Source organism: Sus scrofa, chromosome 12 (assembly GCF_054392235.1).
Source record: "Sus scrofa isolate SSC_HxYL_T2T_F1_AM1 chromosome 12, Sscrofa_HxYL_maternal_Yorkshire_Landrace_v2.0, whole genome shotgun sequence".
NCBI lineage: Eukaryota > Metazoa > Chordata > Mammalia > Artiodactyla > Suidae > Sus > Sus scrofa.
Genome location: NC_139394.1, coordinates 3843036 through 3867280, shown reverse-complemented (window position 1 = coordinate 3867280; position 24245 = coordinate 3843036). Strand labels below are relative to the sequence as shown.

General features: G+C 60.5%; 3 protein-coding genes and 2 long non-coding RNA genes across 21 annotated transcripts in view; 3 read left to right on the top strand and 2 right to left on the bottom strand.

The window, feature by feature from the left end:
* Window positions 1–4341, top strand: part of TMC8 (transmembrane channel like 8) — a 24137-nt gene extending 19796 nt beyond the window's left edge. For 7 of the 8 annotated variants that reach the window (XM_084983677.1, XM_084983676.1, XM_021066549.2 and 4 more), the window contains 7 exons: window positions 438–561; window positions 883–980; window positions 1181–1364; window positions 1523–1653; window positions 1735–1893; window positions 2219–2297; window positions 2684–3107. In XM_084983677.1, the coding sequence (XP_084839803.1) occupies window positions 438–561; window positions 883–980; window positions 1181–1364; window positions 1523–1653; window positions 1735–1893; window positions 2219–2297; window positions 2684–2869 (961 nt within the window). In that variant the 3' untranslated portion in view covers window positions 2870–3107. Of the gene's footprint in view, window positions 1–437; window positions 562–882; window positions 981–1180; window positions 1365–1522; window positions 1654–1734; window positions 1894–2218; window positions 2298–2683; window positions 3108–3750 lie in introns of those variants that run through there. The other variant, XM_084983679.1, reaches the window with a different exon arrangement.
* LOC146397988 (uncharacterized) lies at window positions 3053–6478 on the bottom strand. The gene is made up of 2 exons (XR_014820830.1): window positions 6202–6478; window positions 3053–5022 (listed from the first exon to the last, which is right to left on the bottom strand). It is a non-coding gene; the product is annotated as an uncharacterized LOC146397988 (long non-coding RNA).
* On the top strand, window positions 3808–19326 carry C12H17orf99 (chromosome 12 C17orf99 homolog). 6 transcript variants are annotated; one of them, XM_084983811.1, is made up of 5 exons: window positions 3808–4274; window positions 7288–7389; window positions 16779–17051; window positions 17206–17311; window positions 18367–18496. In XM_084983811.1, exons 1-5 carry the CDS (start codon window positions 4244–4246, stop codon window positions 18392–18394), a joined length of 540 nt encoding a protein of 179 aa, XP_084839937.1. In that variant the 5' UTR covers window positions 3808–4243; the 3' UTR covers window positions 18395–18496. The 6 variants fall into 6 exon arrangements, with proteins under 6 accessions (XP_084839937.1, XP_084839935.1, XP_084839938.1 ...); XM_084983809.1 differs by lacking the exon at window positions 18367–18496 and adding an exon at window positions 17496–17779; XM_084983808.1 differs by lacking the exon at window positions 3808–4274 and adding an exon at window positions 6619–6678 and having other exon boundaries at window positions 18367–19326.
* LOC110255960 (uncharacterized) lies at window positions 16445–19792 on the bottom strand. Of its 4 annotated transcripts, none has more exons than XR_002336960.2 (3): window positions 19679–19792; window positions 17228–17377; window positions 16445–16914 (listed from the first exon to the last, which is right to left on the bottom strand). It is a non-coding gene; the product is annotated as an uncharacterized LOC110255960 (long non-coding RNA). The 4 variants fall into 4 exon arrangements; XR_002336959.2 differs by having other exon boundaries at window positions 17228–17325; XR_002336961.2 differs by lacking the exon at window positions 19679–19792 and adding an exon at window positions 17476–17614.
* SYNGR2 (synaptogyrin 2) lies at window positions 18367–24245 on the top strand. Of its 2 annotated transcripts, XM_084983814.1 has the most exons (5): window positions 18367–18587; window positions 19230–19367; window positions 22531–22768; window positions 23115–23254; window positions 23342–24245. In XM_084983814.1, exons 2-5 carry the CDS (start codon window positions 19308–19310, stop codon window positions 23537–23539), a joined length of 636 nt encoding a protein of 211 aa, XP_084839940.1. In that variant the 5' UTR covers window positions 18367–18587; window positions 19230–19307; the 3' UTR covers window positions 23540–24245. The 2 variants fall into 2 exon arrangements, with proteins under 2 accessions (XP_084839940.1, XP_020922213.2); XM_021066554.2 differs by lacking the exons at window positions 18367–18587; window positions 19230–19367 and adding an exon at window positions 20497–20640.

Sequence of the window (24245 nt, the reverse complement as noted above, 5' to 3'; positions counted from 1 at the left end):
CACACACGTTAGAGGATCCCACCTGCGCTAATGACAGAAAGGCGCATATGTGCCTGTGAGTCTCCAAGCTGGGGGCAGTGCCTCCCAAACTGACTGAAACAGAGCCTTTCCCCTGCGGAGCTCCCGCTGTGGTGCAGTGGCTAAAGAACCTGACGGGCAGCTCAGGTCGCAGCTGTGGTTCACATTCAGTCCCTGGCTTGGGAACTTCCACATGCGGCGGGTGCGGCCATAAAATTAAAAAAAAAAAAAAAAAAAGAACCTTTCTGCTGTGAATCACCTGGAGCCAAGGCCAAGGTTCTGGAGGCCGTACTTTGGGAACATGGCCACAGATGGAGGAGGTTGGGCTCTGGGTTTTCGGGGGGGCTGGGCTCACACGGATGTCAGCCACACCTTTGTCCTGGGCTCCCCTGACACAGCCCCCCGCCCCCGCCCCCCAGGTGCGTGGTGCTGAAGCTGGCCAGCCTGGGAATGTTCTCCTTCTCGCTGGGCCAGACTGTCTTGTGCCTCGGCAGAAACCAGACCAGCTGCGAGTCCTACGGCTACAACGCCTGCGACTACCAGGTGGCTGCTGCCTCTGTCAGGGCCTGTCCCTCCCGCCCTCCCGCAAAGCCCCACCTCTTCCATCCCCTGGTCCCTTGGTGGGAGGCTGTGGGCAGAGCTGCCCTCCCAGCAGCCACCTCCAGGGGGCGGCACACTCTGCGCTGAGCAAGGAGGCAGCCCTGACAGGGGGCTTTCTCGGCTCAAATCTTACCCTGCGGGTCTGGGGTTTCACTGAGCAGTCATATCAGACCCCAAGCAAGGCCCCTATACCACAGAGTCCCCCAACGGGCGGGTGAAGGCTATTGGGGACAGAGCGTGGTGACAAATGCCTCCTCTGACCAGTGCTGGGAGAACTCGGTGGGGGAGGAGCTGTTCAAGCTCAGCATCTTCAACTTCCTCCTCACGGTGGCCTTCGCCTTCCTTGTGACCCTGCCTAGGAGGTGAGCCACCAAGCGGGGAGCGGGGGGACACCACGGGGTGGCGTGAGTGTGTCTGGGGATGGCCCGTGCCCACAGCCAAGGGTGCGCAGTTCTACACACGTGTGTCCGTGGGAGGGAGTGTGGGACGGTCCACGGCCGGGACCGGCGAGGTCCACACGCCCCTGCTGGGTGGTGGGTACCTGGACGCTCCCCTCCCCCAGGCTGCTGGTGGAGCGGCTCTCGGGCAGGTTCTGGGTCTGGCTGGACCGGGAGGAGTTCCTGGTGCCCAAGAATGTGCTGGACATTGTGGAGGGGCAGACGGTCACCTGGATGGGCCTCTTCTACTGCCCGCTGCTGCCCCTGCTCAACAGCGTCTTCATCTTCCTCACTTTCTACATCAAGAAGGTGAGAGCTCGGGCCGGGCTGGTGGCAGGGGGTGGGGGTGGGGGCGCAGCTGTGTGGGCACCTCGAGTGCCATCAACCCAGCAGCCTCGCCTCCTGCTGCTGCCCCGCCTGTCCCTTCTGGGGCATCCATCTGACACCCCACGCTGTTGCTCCCCCAGTACACCCTGCTGAGGAACTCCAGGGCCTCCGTTCGGCGATTCCGAGCCTCCAGCTCCCTCTTCTTCTTCCAACTGGTGCTCGTCCTGGGCCTGCTCCTGGCCACCGTGCCCTTGGGCTATGTGGTCAGCAGGTGAGCGGAGGGGCCGGGCCCCCGGGCAGCAGCTCCTCACCGGGCCCTGACACCAGCCCTCCTCTGGCCGTCTCTCCCCAGCATCCACTCCTCCTGGAACTGTGGCCTCTTCACCAACTACTCGGCCCCCTGGCAGGTGGTGCCAGAGCTGGTGACCCTCTGGCTCCCGCCCCTCGGCCAGCACGTCCTCCACTACCTGGGCTCCCACGCCTTCAGCCTCCCTCTCCTCATCCTGCTCAGGTGCCTCTCAGGGCAGCGGGGGGCGGAGGGAGGGATCGCCTAGGAGGAGGGCTCCTTCCTTCCCGGACACCCCCAGCCAGCCGCATGGAGTCTGGGAGCCCCACAAGGAGAGCCCAGGAGGAGGGCAGGTGGCCTGGGGTTCGTTCCCCCGTGCCCCTGGGAAGCCCCTCAGGTCCTCATGCGGGGCCCGGGCACCTTGCATGGCCCCGGGGAAGCTGCGCCTTTGAGTTTCTCTTAATCGACATTTAGAGGCGAGGGGCCGAGGGGTTTTTTTTTTTTAAGGGAGGAAGTATGGGGGTGACCTTGCATCCCTGTCTGTCCAAAGCCTTGGTCTGACGGTGTGCGTCTCCCAGACCCAAGCCAATGCAAGAGCCATCCGGGGGCTCCGGAAGCAGCTGGTGTGGGTGAGTTTCCGCTGGACTGGGGGACTGGGGAGGGGCCACGGCTTGGGGTGAGACCCTGTTGGGAGTTATGGCCTCAGGCTTCGGATAAAAGCGGGGAAGGTGGAGGGAGGGAACTGGATCCTAGGCCTCAGGCCGGGAGGCAGACGACAGGAATGTGGCTTCAGGCTTGGGGACCTGGTTTAATGGGACTGCGGCCTTGGGCTGAGGCAGATAGTGGGATTCTGGCGGGGGCGTGGTCTCTGGCAGGCTGGGCGGGGCGCAGGTGGGGGCCGGGCGGGGCGGGGCGGGGCCTCGGAGCTGCTGGGGCGGGGTCGGCTTCTGCCCCGCCCGCTGGCGGGAGGCGACCCTGCTCCTTATGCGTCCCTCGCTCCCCTCCGCCGCCCCAGCAAGTCCAGGAGAAGTGGCACCTGGTGGATGACCTGTCGCGGCTGCTGCCTGAGCCCGGCCTTGGCGACTCTCTGGGGCCTGAGTCCCCTCTCTCCCGAGGTTCGCGCTTGAGATTCTTCTGCCCCGGATCCCCCTGCCCGGGCTCCCCAGGACCGGGGTCCCCCAGGCTGGGACCCTCCCTTTGATTCCGCTTCCCCAGTGGTTCCGAGCTGTAGCACCGGCCCCCACCTCTTCCCAGAGCCTCCCCAGGGCCCCCGTTGCAGCTCCCTGGTGACCACCGCCTCTCTCGGTGGGCCTTCCAGGTGGGATGGTACATTCCAGATGGGAATTTGTATTGATATTTTTATCTCAGTCCTTGAGAATTTCTATTTTTGCCGAATGTTTTATAATGTTGAGAACATTACACGGTCCAGTCAGTCGTCAGTGAAGGCAGTTTGTAAATAATACACATCCCCTGGGAGTGCTCAGAACTTGCTACCGGGCGGGAGGGGGGACCTGCCCCACGTGAGAGCAGACCTGCGGGGACCTGCTGTGTTCTGCCTGCTCACACCCCACCCAACCTCCTGATCCCCCCCACGCGTGCGACCATTGAGGGCCACAGACGTTAGGAGTCAGCAGGGCAGAGCTGAGATTTGACCTGTGCTGTGAGCCACACTGTGTGGGCCCTGAGAGGAGGGAGCTGGCTGTCCAGGATCCCCAAGCCTCGGGCGCCAGGGCTGCAGGGGCTCTCCACCCGGAGCTCTAGGTCCCAGAGAATGCCTGCCAAGAGGGCCCTGTGCCAGCGGTTCCGATGTGGTTGATCCAGGCACAGCCAGCAGCCCGGCGTCGGGACTTTCTGAAACTTCCAGGCAGCCAGGCTCGAGAACTGCGGCCTCCTTCCTGGGAGCGAAGTTCGGGAGACGCCCCAGGACGGGTTTGAGAGCCTCTGCTTCCAGTGCCTGGCTGGACTCCCCGCCTCGACCCGGCATCCGGGTGGCTCTGGCCTGGTGCCCTCAGCCCAGGGGCTTTGCGATGTCATAGAGGCTTGGCTGGTTCGGCTCCTCCTGTCACTGTCCTTCTCTCTCAGCCAGCATCACATGACCCATCGTCTGTCAACAAGCGCAGGCCCTGTTGCAGGGCTGGTGATGAGACTGCGAGGGAGACACAGGGAGCTGTGTGCTCAGTCCGGGGAGGTGACCAGCCTGGCCCCAAAGAAAGTGACGCATGTTAATTAGCAGCTGAGGGCTAAAGTGTGGGCAGCGACATCACCCTGGAACTTGTCAGAAATGCCAATTCTTAGGCCCTGCCCCACCTCCTCAAAGGGTGGGGCCTAGCGGAGGGGTTTCCCGAGCCCCTGGGGACGATGCTGATGGGCGCTAAGTGGCGCCACCTGCAGCCTCAAAGCGTCGTGTCCTCCTCACCTTCACGTGCGGTCAGAGAACCGGCCAAGCGCAGCCCAGGGCCGGTAGGAGACGGAGGGGACGAGAGCTAGACCCTGGGGAGCCCAGGCTTTGGGCCTCAGCTGGCTCGGCCAGAACCTGGGGACAGCGCCACCCTCTGCGAGCAGTTGCGAGGACGGAATGAGCCATTATGGAGGAAGTGTCCCGATGCGTGAGTAGTCCTGGCCCTTCCCTCCCTGGCCATTGAGGTCCGATTGCAGTGTGGTCCTTCACCTAAAGGAGCAGAGCAGGAGAGATGGGAGGTGGCCCCGGTGGCCCCTGTGCACGTGCCTGCCCAGCTCGGGGGGAGCTGTCACCGGCAGCAGGAGGGTTTCTCGGGGCAGGGGCCCGGCTGGGCCTGGAGGAGGGAGGGCTCAGACGGGGGCGGAAGGCGGAAGAGCGGCCTGAGCAGAGGTGTGAGGTGGCTGCGCGTGGGGCTGGGCTGCGGGAATGGAATCCGAGGCCACAAGGACTGTCAGAGTGAGGACAGAACAGCACACCCACGGCTGGGCGTGGGTGATTTTCTGTAGGTGACAGGGGGCTGGGGACGGCAAGCCTCTTCAGGGACAGCCCCGGGGTGGGGGGTGTCACAATAAGTGAATCGGGGGCCTCTCCAGGTGCCACCGCCCAGTGCAGGGGGACAAGGGCCGGAGGAAACCACCCCGGGGGGTTCAGCATTCTCCCCCCAGCCCCGGGAGGGCTCCCAGCTACGCAGGCCAGGCCGGCCCAGCACAGACCCCTTCCGGGGACCCTCCCGGGAATGCGCCGTGAAGGGAACGAGGAGATGCTGGTAAGGCCGTTTATCACAGAGACTGGGCCTCGTCTGTAGTGGGCGACCGGAGAGCTTGGAGGACACCCCGACTCCCCTCCATCCGGGCGACCTGGGCTAAGCTGGGGCGGCCTCCTCAGGCCTGCGTAGCCTGTGGAGAAGAAGAGAGAATAGTCCCGATCTGACGGGCACGCAGGCCGTGGCTGGAGAGGGGTCCCCGGTCCCACCGAGGCCTGGAGCAGCTGTCCCTCGAGTCCGCCCGCTGCTCTCTGCTTGGACAGGCTCCCCAAGAACACTGATGGGGGGCTTGCTCCTGAGCCGCCTTAGCTCCAGTCCCAGCCCAGCACAACTCAGAGGGAAGCCGGGTCTTCAGGCAGTCAGTTGGCAGCAGCTGAGGCAGCCCCGCTGTCTGCCTCCCGTCCTCCATCCCTTCCCGCCCCTCTCTGCAGGATGAAAACAGACTTTCTAGAAGGGAATTTTGCTGGGAAACTAAGCAAATTAGCTCTTGCTTCCCAAGTGCAGAGAGGTAGTGGGTCCCCAGGGCACCTCCCAGGGGTGCAAGTCAGGAGCTGGGTGGTGAGGGGCAGATGCCGACTCTTGCCCCCTGGGGAGAAGGGACTACCCAGGAGGCAGACACACCTGGTCCCCAGAGGAGCTCCAGGACTTGGGGCCCAGGCTCTGGCTCCCCACCCCCAGCACACAACCGCCCCTCCCCCCTGCTGCTCGAGGATGGGCAGGGTCCCCTGCCCAGACCAGCTTCCCAGCGCTCCCAGACCTCGGGGCCTCGGGGCCCGGGGGCAGGGCTGTAACTGGCCTTCCCCGGGCAGGTGCCCTTCCAGCTGTGCTGGGGGTGCGGGTTGACGGGGTGACTGTGGGAGGGAAGCCCGTGGTTCCCTGGGGACCCGACCTCTTCCCTGAGGGAGGTGCCTGCATACGAGTGAAAGGCCCCTGTCCTGTGATGCCAGGAGAAAAACATGGCAGGCAACCGTGTCAGTGTGTCAAGAGGGCGAGGCTCGATGAAGCGACTTCATTCAAAAAGAAGACCTTGGAGTTCCCCTCGTGGCTCAGCAGAGACAAATCCAACTAGCGTCCATCGAGGACGCAGATTCGATCCCTGGCCTCACTCAGTGGGTTAAGGATCTGGTGTTGGTCACAGACACTGCTTGAGCCCCACGTTGCTGTGGCTGTGGTGTAGGCCGGTGGCTACAGTTCTGATTTGACCCCTAGCCTGGGAACCTCTGTATGCCACGGGTATGGCCCTAAAAAGACGAACGAAAAAAGGTCCGGCTGGGGAGAAGCCCGTCCTGCCTGGGGCCTGGTCCCCACTCACCGGCCCCTCTGCTCTCTCTGTGCTCCTGGCTGCCCTGAGCCCCAGCCCCGAGGGGCCCAGCCCACCAGTTCTCCTTCGAAGGACCCTCACGATTTCATCTGATAGCGCAGGACGAGCCCGTCTCAAACTCAGCAAGCTCCCGCCCCCTTGCCAGCTCCCATGAGGCGTCCTGGGGTGAGGACAGCGACTTTTCCACCTTCCGAACCCGGAAGCCCAGGCTCCTGCAGCGCAGCGGTGGCCGCCGAGTGTGAGCCCTGGTTCGGCTCCAGCCCCTTCCTCGTTCCCAGGGGTGTGAGGAGAGCCACTGATCTGGGCCCAGCCCTGCCTCCAGGTTATCTCCCCCCTGCAGGCACGCACCCCCCCAGGGAGCGATGGGTGGAGGTGGCCTTGAGCAAGGCAGCCCTGGCTGGCCCGGGCAGAGGGCCCCACACCGCACAGCCATGAGGCTCCTTCTGCTGCTCTGCTTGGCGGTGCCAGGTGAGCTCACCCAGGCATGCTGGGAGCGGCCGCTGCCAGGGCCTTGGGGTGGCAGGCTCAGGGTCCTGGGTCTAGGGAGCACGGCAGTGGTGGGACCTGAAGGCCCAGACGTTTCCAGAAGCACAGGCTGGAGAGGAGATTTGGGCTTGCGTCTCAGACCAGCCCCTGACTGCACTTGTAGCCCAGTAGTTGCTTCTGGGCCCACTATGGCTTTTTTTTTTTTTTTTTTTTTTAGGGCTTCACCTGCGGCTCATGGAGGTTCCCAGGCGAGGGGTCAAATTGGAGCTACAGCTGCCGGCCTGCACCACAGCCACAGCCACGCAGGAGCCTGAGCTGCATCTGCGACCTACACCACAGCTCACGGTAGCGCCGGATCCTTAACGCACTGAATGAGGCCAGGGGTCGAACCTGCGTCCTCAGGGATCCTAGACAGGTTCATTAACCGCTAAGCCACGACGGGAACTCCTGGGCCCTCTCTACTCATCTGCAAAATGGGCTCATGATATGAAATGCTATGGACTCCAAGGAGCTGCTGTGAGTGGAGGTGCTGGTGGGGTCCTGGGCCTCCCTCCGCCGGGGCGCTCCTCGTCACCCTCTCCTCTCTTCCAGCCACCAGGAGTTCCGTGAAGCAGGAGGAAAGCGTGTCGCCCAGCATGCTGGCCGGAGAAGTGCCCCCAACCGGGGCCCCTGGAGTCAGAGCCCCCACCCATGGTAGAGGCTTTGGCGGGGGTTGGGGGGGGTTGTTGCTGGGAAGTGATGTCTGTTGCTGGACAGCTGGGCCATTCTGGAAGCCAGCCTCCGCCCCTGCAGGGCCCTGGGAGAGCAGAGGCCTCATCAGGTGGGGCAGTGGGCGGGCACTCCTCCGGGTTGGTGGCGACTTGGGCAAGGAAAGGTCTTGCCTTCCTCTTGGGCTGTGAGTGAGTGTGTGTGGGGGAGCTCCAGTTACAGGGGGCAGAGGGCATGTTCCTAGGCAGCTGTGCCCCAGTCACTCTGCCCCAGTGCCTGCTCTGTAGCTGAAGCTCCTCTGGCTGGGTGTGACCCCAGGAGGTTGGGGGTGTTCCGGTGGGGCGCCTAGACCCAGTAGGAGGGCGGAGAGAGACTGAGGAAGTCTGGCTCCCCTGACTCCCCTGCCCCCGGGGGTGGGGGTAACAGAGCCAGGGGAGGTGGTGCGTCTGCTCCCACCTCCTCCCCTCAGCCTGCTCCCCTCCTTCCCCTGCCCTCTCCCCTGCCCCCACTTCTGGACCTGTGAAGCAGGAGGAAAGCGTGTCGCCCTTAAGGTCAAGGTCAAACACCTCCTCTCCAAGAGGGGGCTGCCCTTCCTCCTGGTCTTGTCTGAAGCTGGGGCTCCCCACACTCAGGTTGCAGCCGCCTCTGTTCCACTTAAGGGCGGGTCCGCTTGAAAGCGGCCCAGGCTGAACTATCATTTCCTCATTTGCTTTAAAAACAAACACATCATAGTGTTTCCGTTAAAAAGAGAACAGTGCCCAGCCCAGACCTCTGGGTCTCCGGAAGTACCTGGGCAGGGCCGGTCCAGCCTCCTCCGGCCCCTGACTTCTGCTCAGACTCTTGCTGAGCATGTCCTGCTAACTAGACTCCTCAGAAACCGGCTGGCAAACGGTTCATTCGTTCATTCTCTCGGCGGTTACTGGTTGGGCGCCTGTTTGGTGCCAGATGCTACTCAAGGCACCAAGATGGACACACAGGTGCAGAAACAAAAGCGACCCCTGCTGTCACGTAGCTCACATTCTAGTGGGGCAGGAGGGACAGATAATGATAAAAATAAGCACATTCTGGAGCTCCCCGGTGGCCTAGCAGGTTAAGGATCTGGCGTTGTCACTGCTGTGGCGTAGGTTCGATCCCTGGCCCGGGAACTTCCGCATCCCACATTGTGGCCAAAAAAAGAGAAGGTAGAATCCCAGAGGGCCGTGAGGCTGTTGCCAGTGTCCAGAGGAGAGATGGTGATAGCCAGCTGGCCTGGAGAGGTGGTCGGGGTATACTCTGCAGGTCAGGCCAAGGGCGTTTGCCGATGGATGGGTGGGAAGCCGAGCTGCGGAAGACGACTCTCAGGTCTTTGGCCTGAGCAGCTGGAGGACTGGCCACCTCAGGGGCAGCCTCACAATGGACTCCTGTCACGGGGAGCAAGAGGTTGGCTGTTCGGGAGCTGAAGAGCCAAGATTTTGGAAAGGTTGCCTCTGTGTATTTTGAAATCCCCCAGAATTATGGCAAGTGTAGTCTTGAGACTCTCAGGAACTGGGATTAAGTGGGTTAAAAACCTGACTCGTGTCCATGAGGAAGTGGGTTGGATCCCTGGCCTTGCTCGGTGTGTTACGGATCTGGCGTTGGCACAGCTGCAGCTTAGGTCTCAGGAACCAGGTGCAGGAGTCTTCCAGGGCCAGACGGCATTTCTAGGCGATTGTAACCAGGGCGGGGCAGTGTCTGAAGACACTGAGGCTCAAGGCTGGCGTTCAGGAAGGAGAGAAAATGGTCCAGAAACATCAAGAGGTTGCCCGCCTTCGCCCTCCCAGGCCGGTGCCAGAAGGCCGTGGGGACCCACCGCCACCTGAGATGCGGCAGGTGTAGGCACAGCCCCCGGGGGAAGGGAGGTGGGTTTCCCGGACACAGAGGAAAGCTTGCACCCACTGAGCCTGCCCAGCTACCAGAGGGCAGGGGCTGGGGGGCGTTTCGAGCTTGGGAGGTGGGACGTGTAGGGGACCTGCAGAGCCCTGGTCGTCGTGGGGCAGGAAGGCGGGGTGGCCGGGCAGCCTGGGGTCTCGCGTGGGGCTGCCATGCACCGAGGACCACGTCCAGGGAGTGGGGGGACGTCTGGGTGAAGGACAGGTTCACACAGCGTAGGCACCCCGAGAGGGCAGAGCGCCTGTGAGGGGCGGTCCCCCGTTCACCGGCGGCCCCAGGGCCAGGCTGCAGACCGTTTCACAGGCATCCCTTGGAGGGGGTGGTGCGAGTTTCCAGGGCGTCCTGACAAAGTGCCGCATGCCGTGTGCTCTCAGGCTAAGCGTCCTTTCCAGGCTCTGGAGGCAGGAGTCTGAAGCCTCCCGCGGGGGGCTGTGGCAATCCTCGGGTGTGACAGCTCCGCTCAACCTCTGCCTGTCTTCTCACGGCGTGCACGTGTGTGTGTGTGTGTGTGTGTGTGTGTGTGTGTGTGTGTGTGTGCTCTGCTCTTATTCCCAATCCAGCATGGGTCACTGGCGTCCATCTGTAAGGTCCCCTTCACAGGTACCTGGGTTAAGGCTTAATAGGTCTTTTTGGAGGACACACGACAACGCCCAACAGGTGGGCTGCTTGCTCAAAATCAGATCCCTGGGCCCACCTCGGGTCGAATGGATCGGGTCTCTAGGGTTGGAACTCGAATCCCCAAGCTTTCAGGTCATCACAGAAGCAAGCTAGAGAGTCAGGGCCTTGGAGCCCAGATGGGCAGCAGCCCCATGGCCGGCCTGGGCACAGCCGTCAGTGGCTCCTTCTTGCTTTGGCAACAGGAGGAAGCTCTGCACAGCCGCCCCCTCAGCCCAACCCTGGCCTGGCTCAGCTTCCAGGCCCCAGGGAGTCCTGCTCACTTCATCAAACTCTCGCTGTGCCAGCCCATCCTTCAAGTGTTCTGACACCGTTGATGAATGTTACTTAATTAAATGATGGACTTGTTATCAGTGGGCTGGATGCAGAAGCTAATCAAAAGGAAAAAAAAAAAAAAAACCACACAAGTCTTATTAGAATAAAAAGCAAAAGCTCTACTGCCCTAAAAAAAGAAAGTGGCTGCAGTCTGTGAATTTATGTAAATCCAGCTTCTATTAATGGCTCTCAGAATGGAAACGAAGGGGGCTGGCTCTTTTCTTTCCATTTTTATAATCAAGGGCATTTCCCGGCCCTGAAGGGAGCAGAAAAAAAAGTGTCATCACCCACAAGCCTCGACCCCCCTTTTCCCCGGGGAGGAAGATTCTGGCCTCCAGAGGTCTCTGGGCTGAGCCGTTGGCCGTTTGGCCCCAGAGTTGCATTGATGAAATTTGCTGGCAGCAGTTTGCAAACTGGCGCCCCAGAGAGTAGATCAAACTCTAGATAGAGCTCTGTGTAACTTCAAAGATCCCGCGTGAAATAGTGCATGAGGGGAAAAAAAAAGTATGTGAGTTCTCTTGAGGCTCAGCAGGCTAAAGACCCAGCACTGTCACTGCAGCAGCCCTGGTTACAGCTGTGGCGAGGGTTGGAGCCCTGGCACAGGAACTTCTGTATGCCACGGGCACAGCTGAAAAAGAAAAAAAGACAAGGCAGGGAGGTACCCACCATTAATAATTCCGCCTTCCCTCCCAAGCTCCCATTCAGAAGGCTGCTTTGTTTAATCCCAGTCCGTCTTAGAGAATTTGGTGTGGGCAAGACCAGGCCAATAGGAAGATCTTAAGAGGTATTTTCTGCATCAAAATTGACTCCAGGATCTGCCTACAAAACAGAAAAGTTTCCCCTAAGCAGAGCCGGTGTGGGTGGATGCCTGTCTGCTGGGAGTGGCTGGAGAGTGGGTTTTGGTCCTGGGTCCAGGGAGGAGGGTCCCCTGGGGGCTGTGAGCACCTGGTCCCCCCGAAGCGCCTCCCTGTCCCTCTGAAGTCCTGCTTTTCCTAAGTGGCTTGTTTCTCTGGTTCCGCCCATTCTCTCCGAGTTTAGGATTCCGCCCCAGCAGTGTCTCTTGTGGTCTGGGTCCTTCCCTCTGACGCCTTCTCCTGACTGTCCCTTTGAACGAGATGACCTCTCTGGGTGCAGGAGCCCAGGCACCGCCCCTGCAGCCCAGATGCTGCAGTGGGTCTGGCCACGTCCGGTGTTTTCCCAGTAAACCTCTTTGCCATAGGCGGTGTCACTGTGTAACGAACTGATTGACCGTAGGGCAATTGTGCCGATAAGATAAAACAACAGAAAATAAAAGGGACATTTAAACACTGTATTATGAGATAGAAAATATCTTAAGATATTCACAATGTGTAGGAGTTCCCATAGTGCCTCAGTGGTTAACCCATCTGACTAGGAACCATGAGGTTGCGGGTTCGATCCCTGACCTTGCTCAGTGGGTTAAGGATCCAGCGTTGCCATGAGCTCTGGGGTAGGTCGCAGATGTGGCTTGGATCCCGCGTTGCTGTGGCTCTGGCGTAGGCTGGTGGCTACAGCTCCGATTCGACCCCTAGCCTGGGAACCTCCGTATGCCGTGGATGCGGCCCCAGAAAAAGCAAAAAGACAAAAAGAAAAAAAAAAAAGATATTTACAATGTGTATAGAGTCATGGTAATACTGCACAAATAACTGATTTTATTTTCTGGGTTATATCTTGTCTTCCAAGTTCTTTCATTCATAGTATTTTATCCTTTTTTGCACTTTTTCTTGTTTGCCAAAATTGCTTCCTGGTGGCCTAGTCATTAAGGATCCAGAATTGACACTGCTGTGACGCAGGTTCAATCCCTGGCTGAGGAACTTCTATATGCTGTGGGCACAGCCAAAAAAAAAGGGGGGGGGGAGTTCCTGTCATGGCTCAAGGGTTAACTAACCCGACTAGCATGCATGAGGACGAAGGTTCGATCCCTAGCATTGCCCAGTGGGTTAAAGATCCGGCATTGTCGTGAGCCATGGTGTAGGCTGGTGGCTACAGTTCCGATTTGACCCCTAGCCTGGGACCCTCCATATGCTGCAGGTGTGGCCCCTCCCCCCCCCCAAAAAAAAAGGAGAGAGAGAGAGAGAGGGGTATCGGTTTCCAAACATGAGGACACAGATTGGTGATGGAGCTTGTCTCAGGTCGTGCGTTCATGGCGGATGGTCACATGTCCGATGCTAGATGTTCCGAAGTTCTCAGGAAAATGCGGGTTCAAATCACTGAGGGACCTGCAAACTGATACGTTATCACTTCCTGGTGTAATTTGCCGTCTGGCTTTATACTCTCACTTCACACTTCTGGTAAGTTTTATCACTCCATTTTCTTTCTTTCTTTCTTTCTTTCTTTCTTTCTTTCTTTCTCTCTCTCTCTCTCTCTCTTTCTCTCTCTCTCTCTCTCTCTCTCTCTCTCTCTCTCTCTCTTTGTCTTTTTGCCTTTTCTAGGGCCACTCCTGCAGCATATGGAGGTTCCCAGGCTAGGGGTCGAATCGGAGCTGTAGCCGCTGGCCTACACCACAGCCACAGCAACTCGGGATCCAAGCCACGTCTTCGACCTACCCCAGAGCTCACAGCAATGCCGGATCCTTAACCCACTGAGCAAGGCTAGGAATCGAACCCACAACCTCATGGTTCCTAGTCGGACTCGTTAACCACTGCGCCACGACGGGAACTCCATCACTGCGTTTTCCAGCAAGCCAAAATCACAGAGCTCTTATGATCCGCTCTTTTAAGACCGTTACATCTGTACCTGCCGCTGTAGAGACCGTCGGGAGGGCTAACATTCATGTGACCTAAACGTGGAGTCTCGTGTCGCTGGGAGGGAACCAGACTGTGGACCATCCTATTTCGTCTTTTACCGCAGAGCTGCCTTACTGCCAATTCGTTAGGTCGTGAGAACCTTTGCCGTGCAGATGCCCAGGGCAAAGGTGTACATGGCAGAGATGCTGATCGCAAAGGTACCTAGCGCAGGTCTGGATGAGGCGGCCTCTGAGCTCGAAGGTGGGCAGGCCTGAGAGCGCCTCCAGCCACGGGCCAGGATCAGGCCAGCTCACGGGAGGCTGGTCCTCTCTGAGCCTGGCTTGTCCCCATCCTGGGAGGAAATCCTCCGCTCAGGTGCGTCCTCAGGGCTCACCGCGTTCCCCCAGGAGGAGGAGCGGCTGCCACGCTGCAGCGTGCAAGCGGAGCGTGACGGCTTCGTTGGGCAAGTTTCTGGTCTCCTGCCGAGGGCCAGGCCGATGTGCAGGAATGACCGAGACCAAATCGCTAAATCTAGATGTTGAATCCAGTGTCAGCCCCGCAACCCGTGTTCCAAACGCTGTGCTTCCTGCTCGTGTTCCCATTTCAGTTTATTTCTATAGTAATATTCTGGGCACAAAGAATCTAAACCCAAGAGGCAGACATTTTCCCCAGAAGCAGCTTCTTCTTTTTTTTTTTTTTTAGGGCCACACTCGTGGCGTATGGAGGTTCCCAGGCTAGGGGTGGAATCGGAGCTGCAGCCACCGGCCACAAGCCACAGCAATGCCAGATGCAAGCCGTGTCTGCGACCTACACCACAGCTCACAGCAACGCCAGGCCCCTAACCCACTGCGTGAGGCCAGGGATCGAACCCATGTTTTCATGGATACCTCGTGCATTTCCGCTGAGCCACCATGGGAACTCCTGGGGATTTTCCATTTCTGGGTATTTCACATGAATGGAATCATACAATATGGGGCCTCTTGTGTCTGACGTATTTTACTCAGCATAATTTCATCCGTATTGTAGCAGGTGTAGGTGCTTCGTTTCTTTTTTACGGTCAAATAGTGTTCCATTGTGTGGCTGGACCATGTTTCGTTGATCCATAATCCATGGATGGACACCTGGGCTGTTTCTACCTTCTGGTTGTTGTGACTAGGGCTGCTGTGAACAGGTGTGAGTTTCTGCTAGAGCCCGTTTTCAGTTCTTTGGGTGTATATCTAGGAGTGGATTATTGGGTCGTATGGTAATTCTTTAATTTTTTGAAGAATTGCCAAACCTGCATTTTCTTTTTTTTTTTTTTTTGGCTCCACCTGCAGCATGGAGAAGTTCCCGGGCCAGGAGTTCCTACTGTGGCTCAGCAGGTTAAGAACACAACTAGTATCCATGAGGAGGCAGGTTCAATCCCTGGCCTTGCTTGGTGGGTTAAGGATCCAGTGTTGCCACACGCGCAGATGTGGCTCGGATCTGGCATGGCTGTGGCTATGGCCTAGGCCTGCGGCTGCAGCTCTGATTTGATTCTTAGCCCAGGAATTTCCATATGGCGCAATTGCGGCTGTGGGGAAAAAAAAAAAAAAAAGGAGTTCCCAAGCCAGGGATCGAACCCAAGCCACAGCAGCCCCCTGAGCCACAGCAGGGACAATGCTGGCTCCTTAACCCACTGAGCGACCAGGGAACTCCAAGCATTTCTTTCTCCAGCATTTTCTTTTCTTTTTTTCTTTCTCTTTTTTGTCTTTTTGCCTTTTCTAGGGCCGCTCCTCACAGCGTATGGAGGTTCCCAGGCTAGGGGTCTAACCGGAACAGTAGCCACTGGCCTACACCAGGGCCACAGCAACGCTGGATTCGAGCCACATCTGCAACCTACACCACAGCTCACGGCAACGCCGGATCCTTAACCCACTGAGCAAGGCCAGGGATCGAACCCACAACCTCATGGTTCCTAGTCAGATTTGTTAACCACTGGGCCATGACGGGAACTCCAGCATTTTCCTAAGGTACTTGATCAATATTGGTTTCCTTCCTCCTTGGACTGTTTCACCCTCCAGCAGTCAGCTTGCTAACCGAGACGGCCCACAAAGTCCTGGAGGTTGTCCCCAGAGGCCGCCAAGTAATCATAAGGCACCACTCGCCGGGGGTACAACCGTCCATCAGCTCCTCTCTCTGGGGCGGTGGGGCCACTGAGATCACCAAGAAGGGGTTGGGGACCTACGGCCCAGCCTCCAACACCATCGGGGTCACACCTGCAGGCCAGCCCCCCTCACCTACGCCTGCCGGGCAGCCTCCACCTGGGGTACACAGGGCGCACCGCGCACCGAGCACCCAGCTGCAGTTGCAGGGAAGCTGTGGGGCACAGAGTGCCCTGGGCGCGGCAGGGACCCCTGCAGCGCAGGGTCTGGAAGATAAATGGAGACTCCTGGGGTGGGACTCAGGGTGAGGGCTAGAGGGACGGAGGCAGGAGGGAGGAGATGGGACAAGTTGCCTGCCTTCAGGGGCCACTCTCCGTCCCTCAGGGCCTGGTCACAGGCCGGGGTAGGTCCTGAAGGCAGAGTGAGAAACAGCCGGAGGGCGGCAGTGACCGGGCCCTGGGCCCCATTTGTTGAGCCGTGACCTCAAGCTGGTAGAGAAGGCTGTGTTTGTGCCATGTCTAGTTTAATCCTCACGGCGGCACGAGCGTAAGGTTTGCAGTGGACACTACAACTCTTGGAGATGAACAGTGTCGCCTCAGGCCATCCGGCTAGCAAATGGCAAAGGATGGCTTCACGCCTCCCTCTCTTGAGCTCCGAACTGGTACCCCCCCTTTGCTATTGGATCTGACCCAGGCTTCCGTCCTGGTGGGAGGCCTGGGGTGCAAAGCAGAGGGCACGGCTCGCCAGCGGCAGGGCTGAGACCCCCACGACCCTCAGGCAGGGAGAGCCCAGGGGCTGGTGCACCACCCGGGAGGTTTACCGGCTACAGAGCCTTGGGCAAGTCACAGCCTCCCTGGGCCTCAGGTTGCGTTAATCACAGCCCTCCCCCAGGAGGGGAAAGAATCCAGGGGGAGCTTTTAGTAGGGGGGCGACTACGGGAAGACAGGTGACGGCTGTTACTCAGAGGTAAGGCTGTTGACAGCACTAGGCTGATGGCGCTGGGGAAATTCGAGAATCTAGAATCTTCTGAGTTCTTTTTTGTTGTTGTTCTCTTTTTAATCAAGACCATGTCCATGGCACATGGAAGTGCCAGGGCCAGGGGTTAAGCCCGAACCACAGCAGCAAGCTGAGCCACAGCAGTGACACCACCAGATCCTTAACCTGCTGTCAGGGAACTCCTACGTAGCAGCTCATATCCTAAAGGAGCATGTATTCCAGTGAAAAAAATGTCAAGATTGAAAGACTATAAATAGTGTTGCCAGACACATAAGGTTCAGGACATACTCATACTAAATTTTATTCAGGGTTAATCTGAAATTCAAATTAACTTGGTGTCCTGTATGTTGAGCTGCAAAGTCCAGCAATCCAGAATATACTACACGAGAATAAAACCCAAGGTGAAATTGCACGGCATATATACACTGCAAGGATGGTTTAATTTCTTGGGTGGTTAAAAGATCGGAGGGTAGCAGCTCAGACACAAGACGGAGGGAGTAATCCAGAAGGCTGCCTGGAGGAAGCAGCAGTCAGGCCTCTAGGCTCGTGGGGCTGTGCAGTGAGGGGATCTGCTGGGGAGAGGGGGTTAAAGTCTCCCTGTCGCACCTGCCAGAGCCCGTGTCCCAGCTGCTGGTTAACTTCATCCTGCTGGACGGAGGCCCGTCGGGCCCTTGGGTGAAGGTGTCGTGCTGGGCATCCTCGGGCAGCCCACCCATCACCTACAGTCTTGTCGGGAGGGACAGTGGCACCTACATGAAGCAGACACAGAACTACAAGGAAGCTGCCAACTTCTCCTTCCCGCTCACCCAGACGTCGTGCTGGCTCAGGTGCCAGGCTGCAAACAACATCAGCGCCCAGCACAGTGCCCTCACACTGGTGCCCCCAGGTGAGCAGACCCCTAGGATTCCAGAGGGACAGCTGGCACTTCTAGGGAAGTCAATGGGAGGTGCCAAGAGCAGGGAAGGGCGTCCTGAAGCCGCCACACCTCCCCTGGCCGGGCCTAAAGGAAGTCCGGCCCAGCCACCCTGCCTCCCTCACAGGAAAGCTGCCCGAGGGACCCACCTTCGTGCTGGCCGTCTCCACAGTAGCTGTCCTCTCCACGGTAGCTGTCATTTCGGGGAGGCTGAGCAGGGCCAGGCACCTCAGGTAGGAGATGGGTGCTGGAGGTGGGGGAGGATGGAGCTGCTGGTGGGTCCTGGGGCTGGGCTGCCACTGTAACCAAGCGGGACCCTCTGGGGCCTTCCTGGGACAGACCCCTCCCTCAGATCCCCTGCTGTCCCTTATCTCTGAAGTGCCCAGAAAAATAGTACCTCACGCGTCTTTCCTGAAGTTTTCCAGATGCCAGACACCCCCACCAGGTGGAAGAAATTAATTTCTTGATGATCTTGAGAACGCGGCCCCCAGACCTCCTGGCTCCTCAGGGCTGACCACAGTAACGGCCCTGTCACCTCGCCGGCCACCAGTCGGAGACCTGAGCGGGAGCTGGGCACAGACACCTGCAACCCCCAGCTGGCCTTGAAAAATGCCTTGCGGAAGCTCCTTGGGGGGTTCAGGCGCTGGGGGGGGGGGAGCCTGAGCCCGGCCCTGCAATAACCCTTCCTCTGTTCCAAACCACCATGTTTTGGCTTGATTTCACCTCCCGGCGCCTTGGGCGCAGGAACGTGCGCTCGGTAACCCCACCAGGGCAACGAAAGGGCCGCATGGCTCATGTCTGACTTGCAAAAGCTTATGGAGGGGCCTGGCAGGTGCCAGGTGCCTGCAGAGCACATCAACGGCTCTCTCTGCCCCTGACCAAGCTCCAGCTGCCCTGCAGTGGGGCCAGCCGGCTTCGGGGTGGGGCGCTGTCCATGTTCCCTGTTGGTCTGAGGAGGGTGGGGCCTCTGCCCCCCGTGGGATGCCGTCCATCCATCTTCCCCAGCTGCCGATCTCCTGGGGCCCCCTCTTCAAGGGCCATTACTTCCCAGACTTAGAAAGTGGCCAAGGCCTTTGTGCGGTGCAAGCTGGGGCTCGGCAGGCCTGTGTGCTCCACCTGCCTGGCCTTTGGCGCCTCCGCCTTCTGAACATCTTGTGCCCCCCCCCCCCGCCCCCGAGACACTGCTTTCTCCTGGTCCTCCTTCCTGCTCCCTGGGTTACCAAAGCTGTCGCCCCAGAATCATACCCTTGGCCTTCCCTCAAATAGAAACCAATCGCTCTTATCTAAGTTTCAGGAGGGAAAAAAGAACCATTTAGAACCAACAAGGCCAAGATGGTGGAGGATCTGACTTCCAGCCGGCCCAGCGCCTCGTCGTCCCCTCACTGGAATACATCAGCATCCTAAATGACCCACCCACCAGATGGTTGCCATGGCAACAACCGGGCAACCCATGCCAGGACTGAGGAGAGCTGCCTCTGTTCCAGGTCCAAACCACACCCCTGTTCAGGGGTAAGAGGCGTGCATATTCCTCCTCCCCTTTCCAGATCCCACCCTCCTCCTCCTCCATGTTTGGCGTCTTCACCTGAATTGGCTGAGAAATTGATGTGTGACCTAGGTTCCCGTCTGGCCATTCTAGGGCCATCGACGGACGCTTGTGCGGTGCCAGTCTCAGCCTTGGTTTCGTTCCTGGCTGCTCGAATCTGATTGGAAAGAGACTCTCCCTAGCGGAGACAGGGATTCTTGACCCAGGCTGGGACCCTGATGCTGGTCTGCCGACTGGGTAACTCCTGGCCGGCCTCCTCAGTGGGCTCTGTCCCCGTGTCTGTCCCTAGCACTCCCCTTGGCTCCGGCCTTGGCTCCGGCCTCTTCCTCCCAGGTCCCGGTCCTCTCCAGAGGCCAGGCTTGGGGGTGAGCCAGGCCACTCTCTGAACCTGTTTCCCTTCCATGACACGGGGGCTGGAGACCAGAAGCCAGTGCCCGTCCTCCAGGTGATTCAGTGCCATCCTTTATTCCATGGGGTGACTGAGCCCCATGCCTCTTTTTGCCTGGGGCGCTGATGCATTTGGCACCATAGGATTTCTGGAGGCCTGGGGAGGCAGTGGTTGGGAGACATGCTGCCCTAACCTGGAGTTCGACTCCTCCGTCACCAAGGTTGGAACCAGAAGACACAGGCTGGTCTCAGCCCCCAGGAGAGGCCCAGTCCTTGCCCCGACAGGAGACACCGTTTGAATGAAGAAAAAGCCCACCAGGCTGGATTCTTGGGGTGCTGCTTTTCAGCAAACACACATGGTATTAGTTTGAGGCGTGGGATGGGGTGAGGGCTGGAGGGGGAAGAGGCGGGCCTCAGGAAGCAGGGGGCTCTGTGAGTAGCTGTTTGTCACAGTCCATCCAGGTCTGGAAAGAGGGTGGGGTAGAATGGAAAGCCTAGTGGCACCCACCCACCAAAGGCACTGCCTCCTCCCCCACCCGCTCCCCTCTTCCCTGGAGGCGCCCCATCAACTGGTGACCCAGTCCTTGGCTCCAGCACTCACCTCTCACTGTCTGGCTCCACTGGAGGATTCTGGGCCCTACCTGGCTGGCACCCCCTCATTAATCCTTACCTGCAACTAGGATGCCTGGAATTCCTCGCTGCTGAGTCAGCCTGAGGCCCCTGGAGAACCACCCCCTATCCCCCCACCCCGACACTACCCACATAAACACACAAAAACCTTCCTGGGTTCAGACACGCGGAACTATTTCCGGAAAGAACTGGGTTAAACTCTGCCCCCTGCCTGTCACCTTGGGAACTTCGTTTCTGTCTCCAGGCCCTTTAGGAGTTTGGAAGTCTGAAGTCACACAGCCCTGCACGCAGCCTTGCGGCCCAGCCCTGCCTAGGAAGGATGGGGAGGGGCGGTGGGCTTGACCCCATCCAAGGCTTAGCTCCAGAGAGGAGAAAGGAGTGACAGGCCGGGCAGGGAGGGGTCCAGGCCGTGGCCTGGGGTTTGAGTAGGATGGGGAAGGAGTAGAGAGAAGTGTGCGGGAGACGGGGTTTGGGGCAGGTGGGACCCGCGGCTCAGGCGGGGCTTCCTGGAGGAGGAGGGGGCTGGAGCGCAGGGGCAAAGGTTGGATGGAGCAGAGGGGCGGGCCCTCCTTGCGACCCTCTCTTCCCCGGGATTCTCTAGCTCCCTTCCTGTCGCGCCGCAGGCCAGAATAGCGGGGGGACGAAACCCCGGCCGAGAGGTGGGCTGGACTACGAGCCCGCGGCCGCCGGACGGGCGTCGGCCGCTAGAAGCCCAGGCTGGGCCCTCGGGGTACCCGGGCCGCCCCTGGACCGCCGACCGCTGCGCGCTGCACTTTGCCCTCGGTCCCTGGGGAGGCGCTGGCCACGCCCCTGGGGAGGAGCCGGGCCGGGGGCGGGGCGGGCGGCTGGCTCCTCGGCGGTTCGGGGCGGTGGCGGCGGCGGCGGCGGCGCGGCGACGGCGACATGGAGAGCGGGGCCTATGGCGCGGCCAAGGCGGGTGGCTCCTTCGACCTGCTGCGCTTCCTGACGCAGCCGCAGGTGGTGGTGCGCGCCGTGTGCCTGGTGAGCCGGGGTTCGGGGCCGCGGGGACCCGACTTCATCGCCAGGCCCGGGGGAGGGGCTGCCGCGAGCCTTCGAGCGCGACAGGTGGTGGCAGCTGAGGCCTGGGGGTGGAGGCGGCGCGCGTGGGGAGGGAGAACGAGGCCCGGGACCCTCCACCCCCTCACCGCCGGCCCCCTAGCCTGGAGTTCCGCCCTCCCCGCCAGGGTCCCACCGCCCCCACCTCTGGGCCCCGGCGCGGGGTGGCCAGGAGGCCCGCGGCGAGCAGGCCCGTCGCCCTGCTGGCGGTGGGAGGAGTTTGGGACTGCTCCAGGACAGGTGGCCGGCACGCTGCTGCTCCCCGTTTGGGGGAATTCATCAGGAAGGGGCTTTCTGAAGCCACGTGGGGTGCGGGGGCGGGGGAGCGGTTGCAGCCTGGTGCCCTGAAATAGGGTCGGTCTTCCACTCGAGAGCAGCCCATGGGTCTGCTTCCCCACCCGAGATCAGGTGACTCCAGGATGTTCCCCTTCCTGTGTCGGCTGGGCCAGTGCTCAGGCAACAGGTTAACCGGGGGCTGGGGAGGGGGGTGAGGGGCTGGTGGGCGGTCCCATGCTCTTGGATAACCCGAACCCAAAGCTGGGCAAGGTGTTGGCCAGTGGGCAGGCAGAGGGCTGGTGTGCAGTGCCCACACCACACCTGCCTGGGACTGGAGCCTGTGCTCCCAGTGACACCCTCACCCCCGCCCTGCCTGACTGTGGGGTCTGACCCCAGGAGCGGATGCCCCGGTTTCGGGATGGCAGTGCCAGGAGTCAGGCTGGCACACTCCTCCCAGCATCCAGAGTTCCGGCTTCATCCCCAGCTGGGGGTGGGGCATGTGACTGCCAGCTCCAGAGCCTATTGAGACGGCCTTGTGCAGGCAAGCAGGGCAGGCGGGGGAGAGGCCTGGGCCTGTCCCAGAGGGAGCCGGTGTCCACACGGTCCTGCATCCTCCGACATAAAGCAGGTTGGGTGATGGCCTTTAACTCTGGGGAGGAGACAGTCGAGGTGAGGCCGTTCCCAAGGGCCGGGAGCCCCTCTCAGAGTTCTGGCGGGTGTGTTCCCTCAGGCCCCGCCCAGTACCTCCAGGGGTGTCCGTAGGCCTGCAGGGCAGACCAGCCTGAGGTGTGTCCTGTGTGGGTGGGACGCCAAGAGCGAGAAGCCACCTGGGGTTCCCTGGGAGGACAGGGGCCAGGATGCCAAAGCAGCCAGATTCCCGGTAGGAAAAGAGCTGGCCAAACTGGGGAGGCCAGCCTGGAGCCAGGAAGAGTCAGAGGGGGGCTCTAGGAGGTGGGGGTCTGGGGACACAGCTCAGCTCCGAGGGTGCTGGCATGGCTTTCCTGAGGCGAGAGGAGCGTTTGGGCAGAGGTGACTCAGGCGGGTGATCAGGGGTGAGACTCGGGCTTTGGCTTCTATGGCTTTGTGACACATCCTGTTTAGACCTCTCTGAAAGTGGGAGTGGGCCCGGGGGGGCGCATCACGCTTCATGCTCACTAAGCGCCTAACCACCCTAACCCAGCCCCCAAGGCAGAGGGCTGGGTGGGGCAGTCCCCGCCCAGGAGATCCCCGGCCACTCCGCACTGTCCCCGCTCCAGGCTTCGGTTTCTATGACTTCGTGACACATGCTGTTTAGAACTCAGTGAGAGCGGGAGTGGGCCTGGGTGGGCGCATCGCCCTTAGTCCGGCCATGCCCTTGGTGACAGGTGTCCGGAGATAGCCGGGGAGAAGGGAGAGACAGCACCAGCAAGCAGCTCCCCAAGTCCAGGATGGGCTGCGACGCTGACCTCCAGCAGGGGGAACAGCAGGAGCTCAGAGGCCAGTGTCCTCTGCTCTCCACGAGGGGTTTGGCCCTCAGCCCTGCCCCCGCCTGCCCCTCAGGTCTTGGCCTTGATCGTGTTCTCCTGCATCTTCGGGGAGGGCTACAGCAACAGCCACAAGTCCGGAGAGCAGTACTGCGTGTTCAACCGCAACGACGACGCCTGCCGCTACGGCAGCGCCATCGGGGTGCTGGCCTTCCTGGGCTCCGCCTTCTTCTTCGTCGTGGACATCTATTTCCCCCAGATCAGCAACGCCACTGACCGCAAGTACCTGGTCATCGGCGACCTGCTCTTCTCAGGTACCTGCTGGTAGCATCCGTTTGATCTTGGGGTGCAGGGGAGCAGCCGTGTTCCCGAAAGCTCTAGGGCACCGTGACTGTGGGGCTTGGGAGGTGTGGGGGCAGCCCCCGGGTCCCCAGACCCCTCCGGCAGATAGGCTGGCACACAGGGTTTCTGACCATCTGCCGAAACCCACTGGTGCTGAGTGGGGCTTGGAGCCCGGGCTCCTGGGGGGGCGTCCTGGGCCCCACTCTGCCTTCGGCATCAGCGCCTTTCATCCCTGGCGGCGTCTCCTTCCCAGGAGGCCCCTGCCCTCCTGCCTCCTCCGTGGAGCTAACCCTGCCCGGCCCCCTCCCCCCTCCCCAGCTCTCTGGACCTTCCTGTGGTTCGTTGGCTTCTGCTTCCTCACCAATCAGTGGGCAGCCACCAAGGTGGAAGATGTGCTGGTGGGAGCCGACTCGGCCCGAGCAGCCATCACCTTCAGCTTCTTTTCCGTCTTCTCGTGGGTACGTGGACCGTGGCGGGCTGGCCCGGCGTGTCTCTGTGCAGGGGTGGCGGGGGGGCAGGAACCCAAACCCTGGGGCTCTCTGCAGGGCCTGCTGGCCTCCCTGGCCTACCAGCGCTACAAGGCCGGAGTGGATGACTTCATCCAGAACTACGTGGACCCCACTCCAGACCCCAGCACAGCCTACGCCTCCTACCCGGGCGTGCCCGCGGACAACTACCAGCAGCCGCCCTTCACCCAGAACGCTGAGACCTCCGAGGGCTACCAGCCACCCCCCGTGTACTGAGCTGCAGCTGAGGATGTGAAGGGGAGCAGGGGGCTGCTGGCCCCTCTTGTTTCCCCCCCACCCATGTGGTTGGAGCCCCTGCCTCCCCGCTGGTGCCCGAGGCCCACGGGCGTCACCCACTACTCCCTCAGGGCTGGTTTTAGCTGTGTGTAGCTAGATGACTCCTGCCGTTGCTCTTAGTGACCCCCAGCCCCGCTGGAGTGCCTGACCCGCTCTTCTGACAAGTGCCTTAGCTTTTCCCCAGCCCGCAGGAGCCGGGGCCCACGGCCTAGCCTGGGCTGCCGCAGTCACAGCCACTTGGGCTTCCCTGCCAAAGATGAGGCTGCGGGGCCTTCCCTGGGGCTCCCCTCCTCCTCACTCAGGTTCTTTTGCCCCCAGCCCCCAGCTCACTGCTGCTGAGTCTGCGCGCTCTTGGGTCTGGGGTCCCGACCCTGTGCCAGTGCCCAAGGGGGCCACCTTCCTGAGAGCCCAGGGGCAGGGCTGGTGCCCACCCTAGGGGCTGGGGCCGCACTTCCCTGCCTCTGCCGCCATCCCAGGGCCAGTGCCTGACAACACCCAGCTTTATGTAAATATCCCGCCACCGTTAGCTGTGGGCACCCCACAGCCCCCAGGCTGTGCTGAATGTATTACAAAGCCCTGGGGAAGACGCACAGCACCCGACTGTTAGACTGATTTTGGATGGAATAAATATTTTTCTCATTCATAA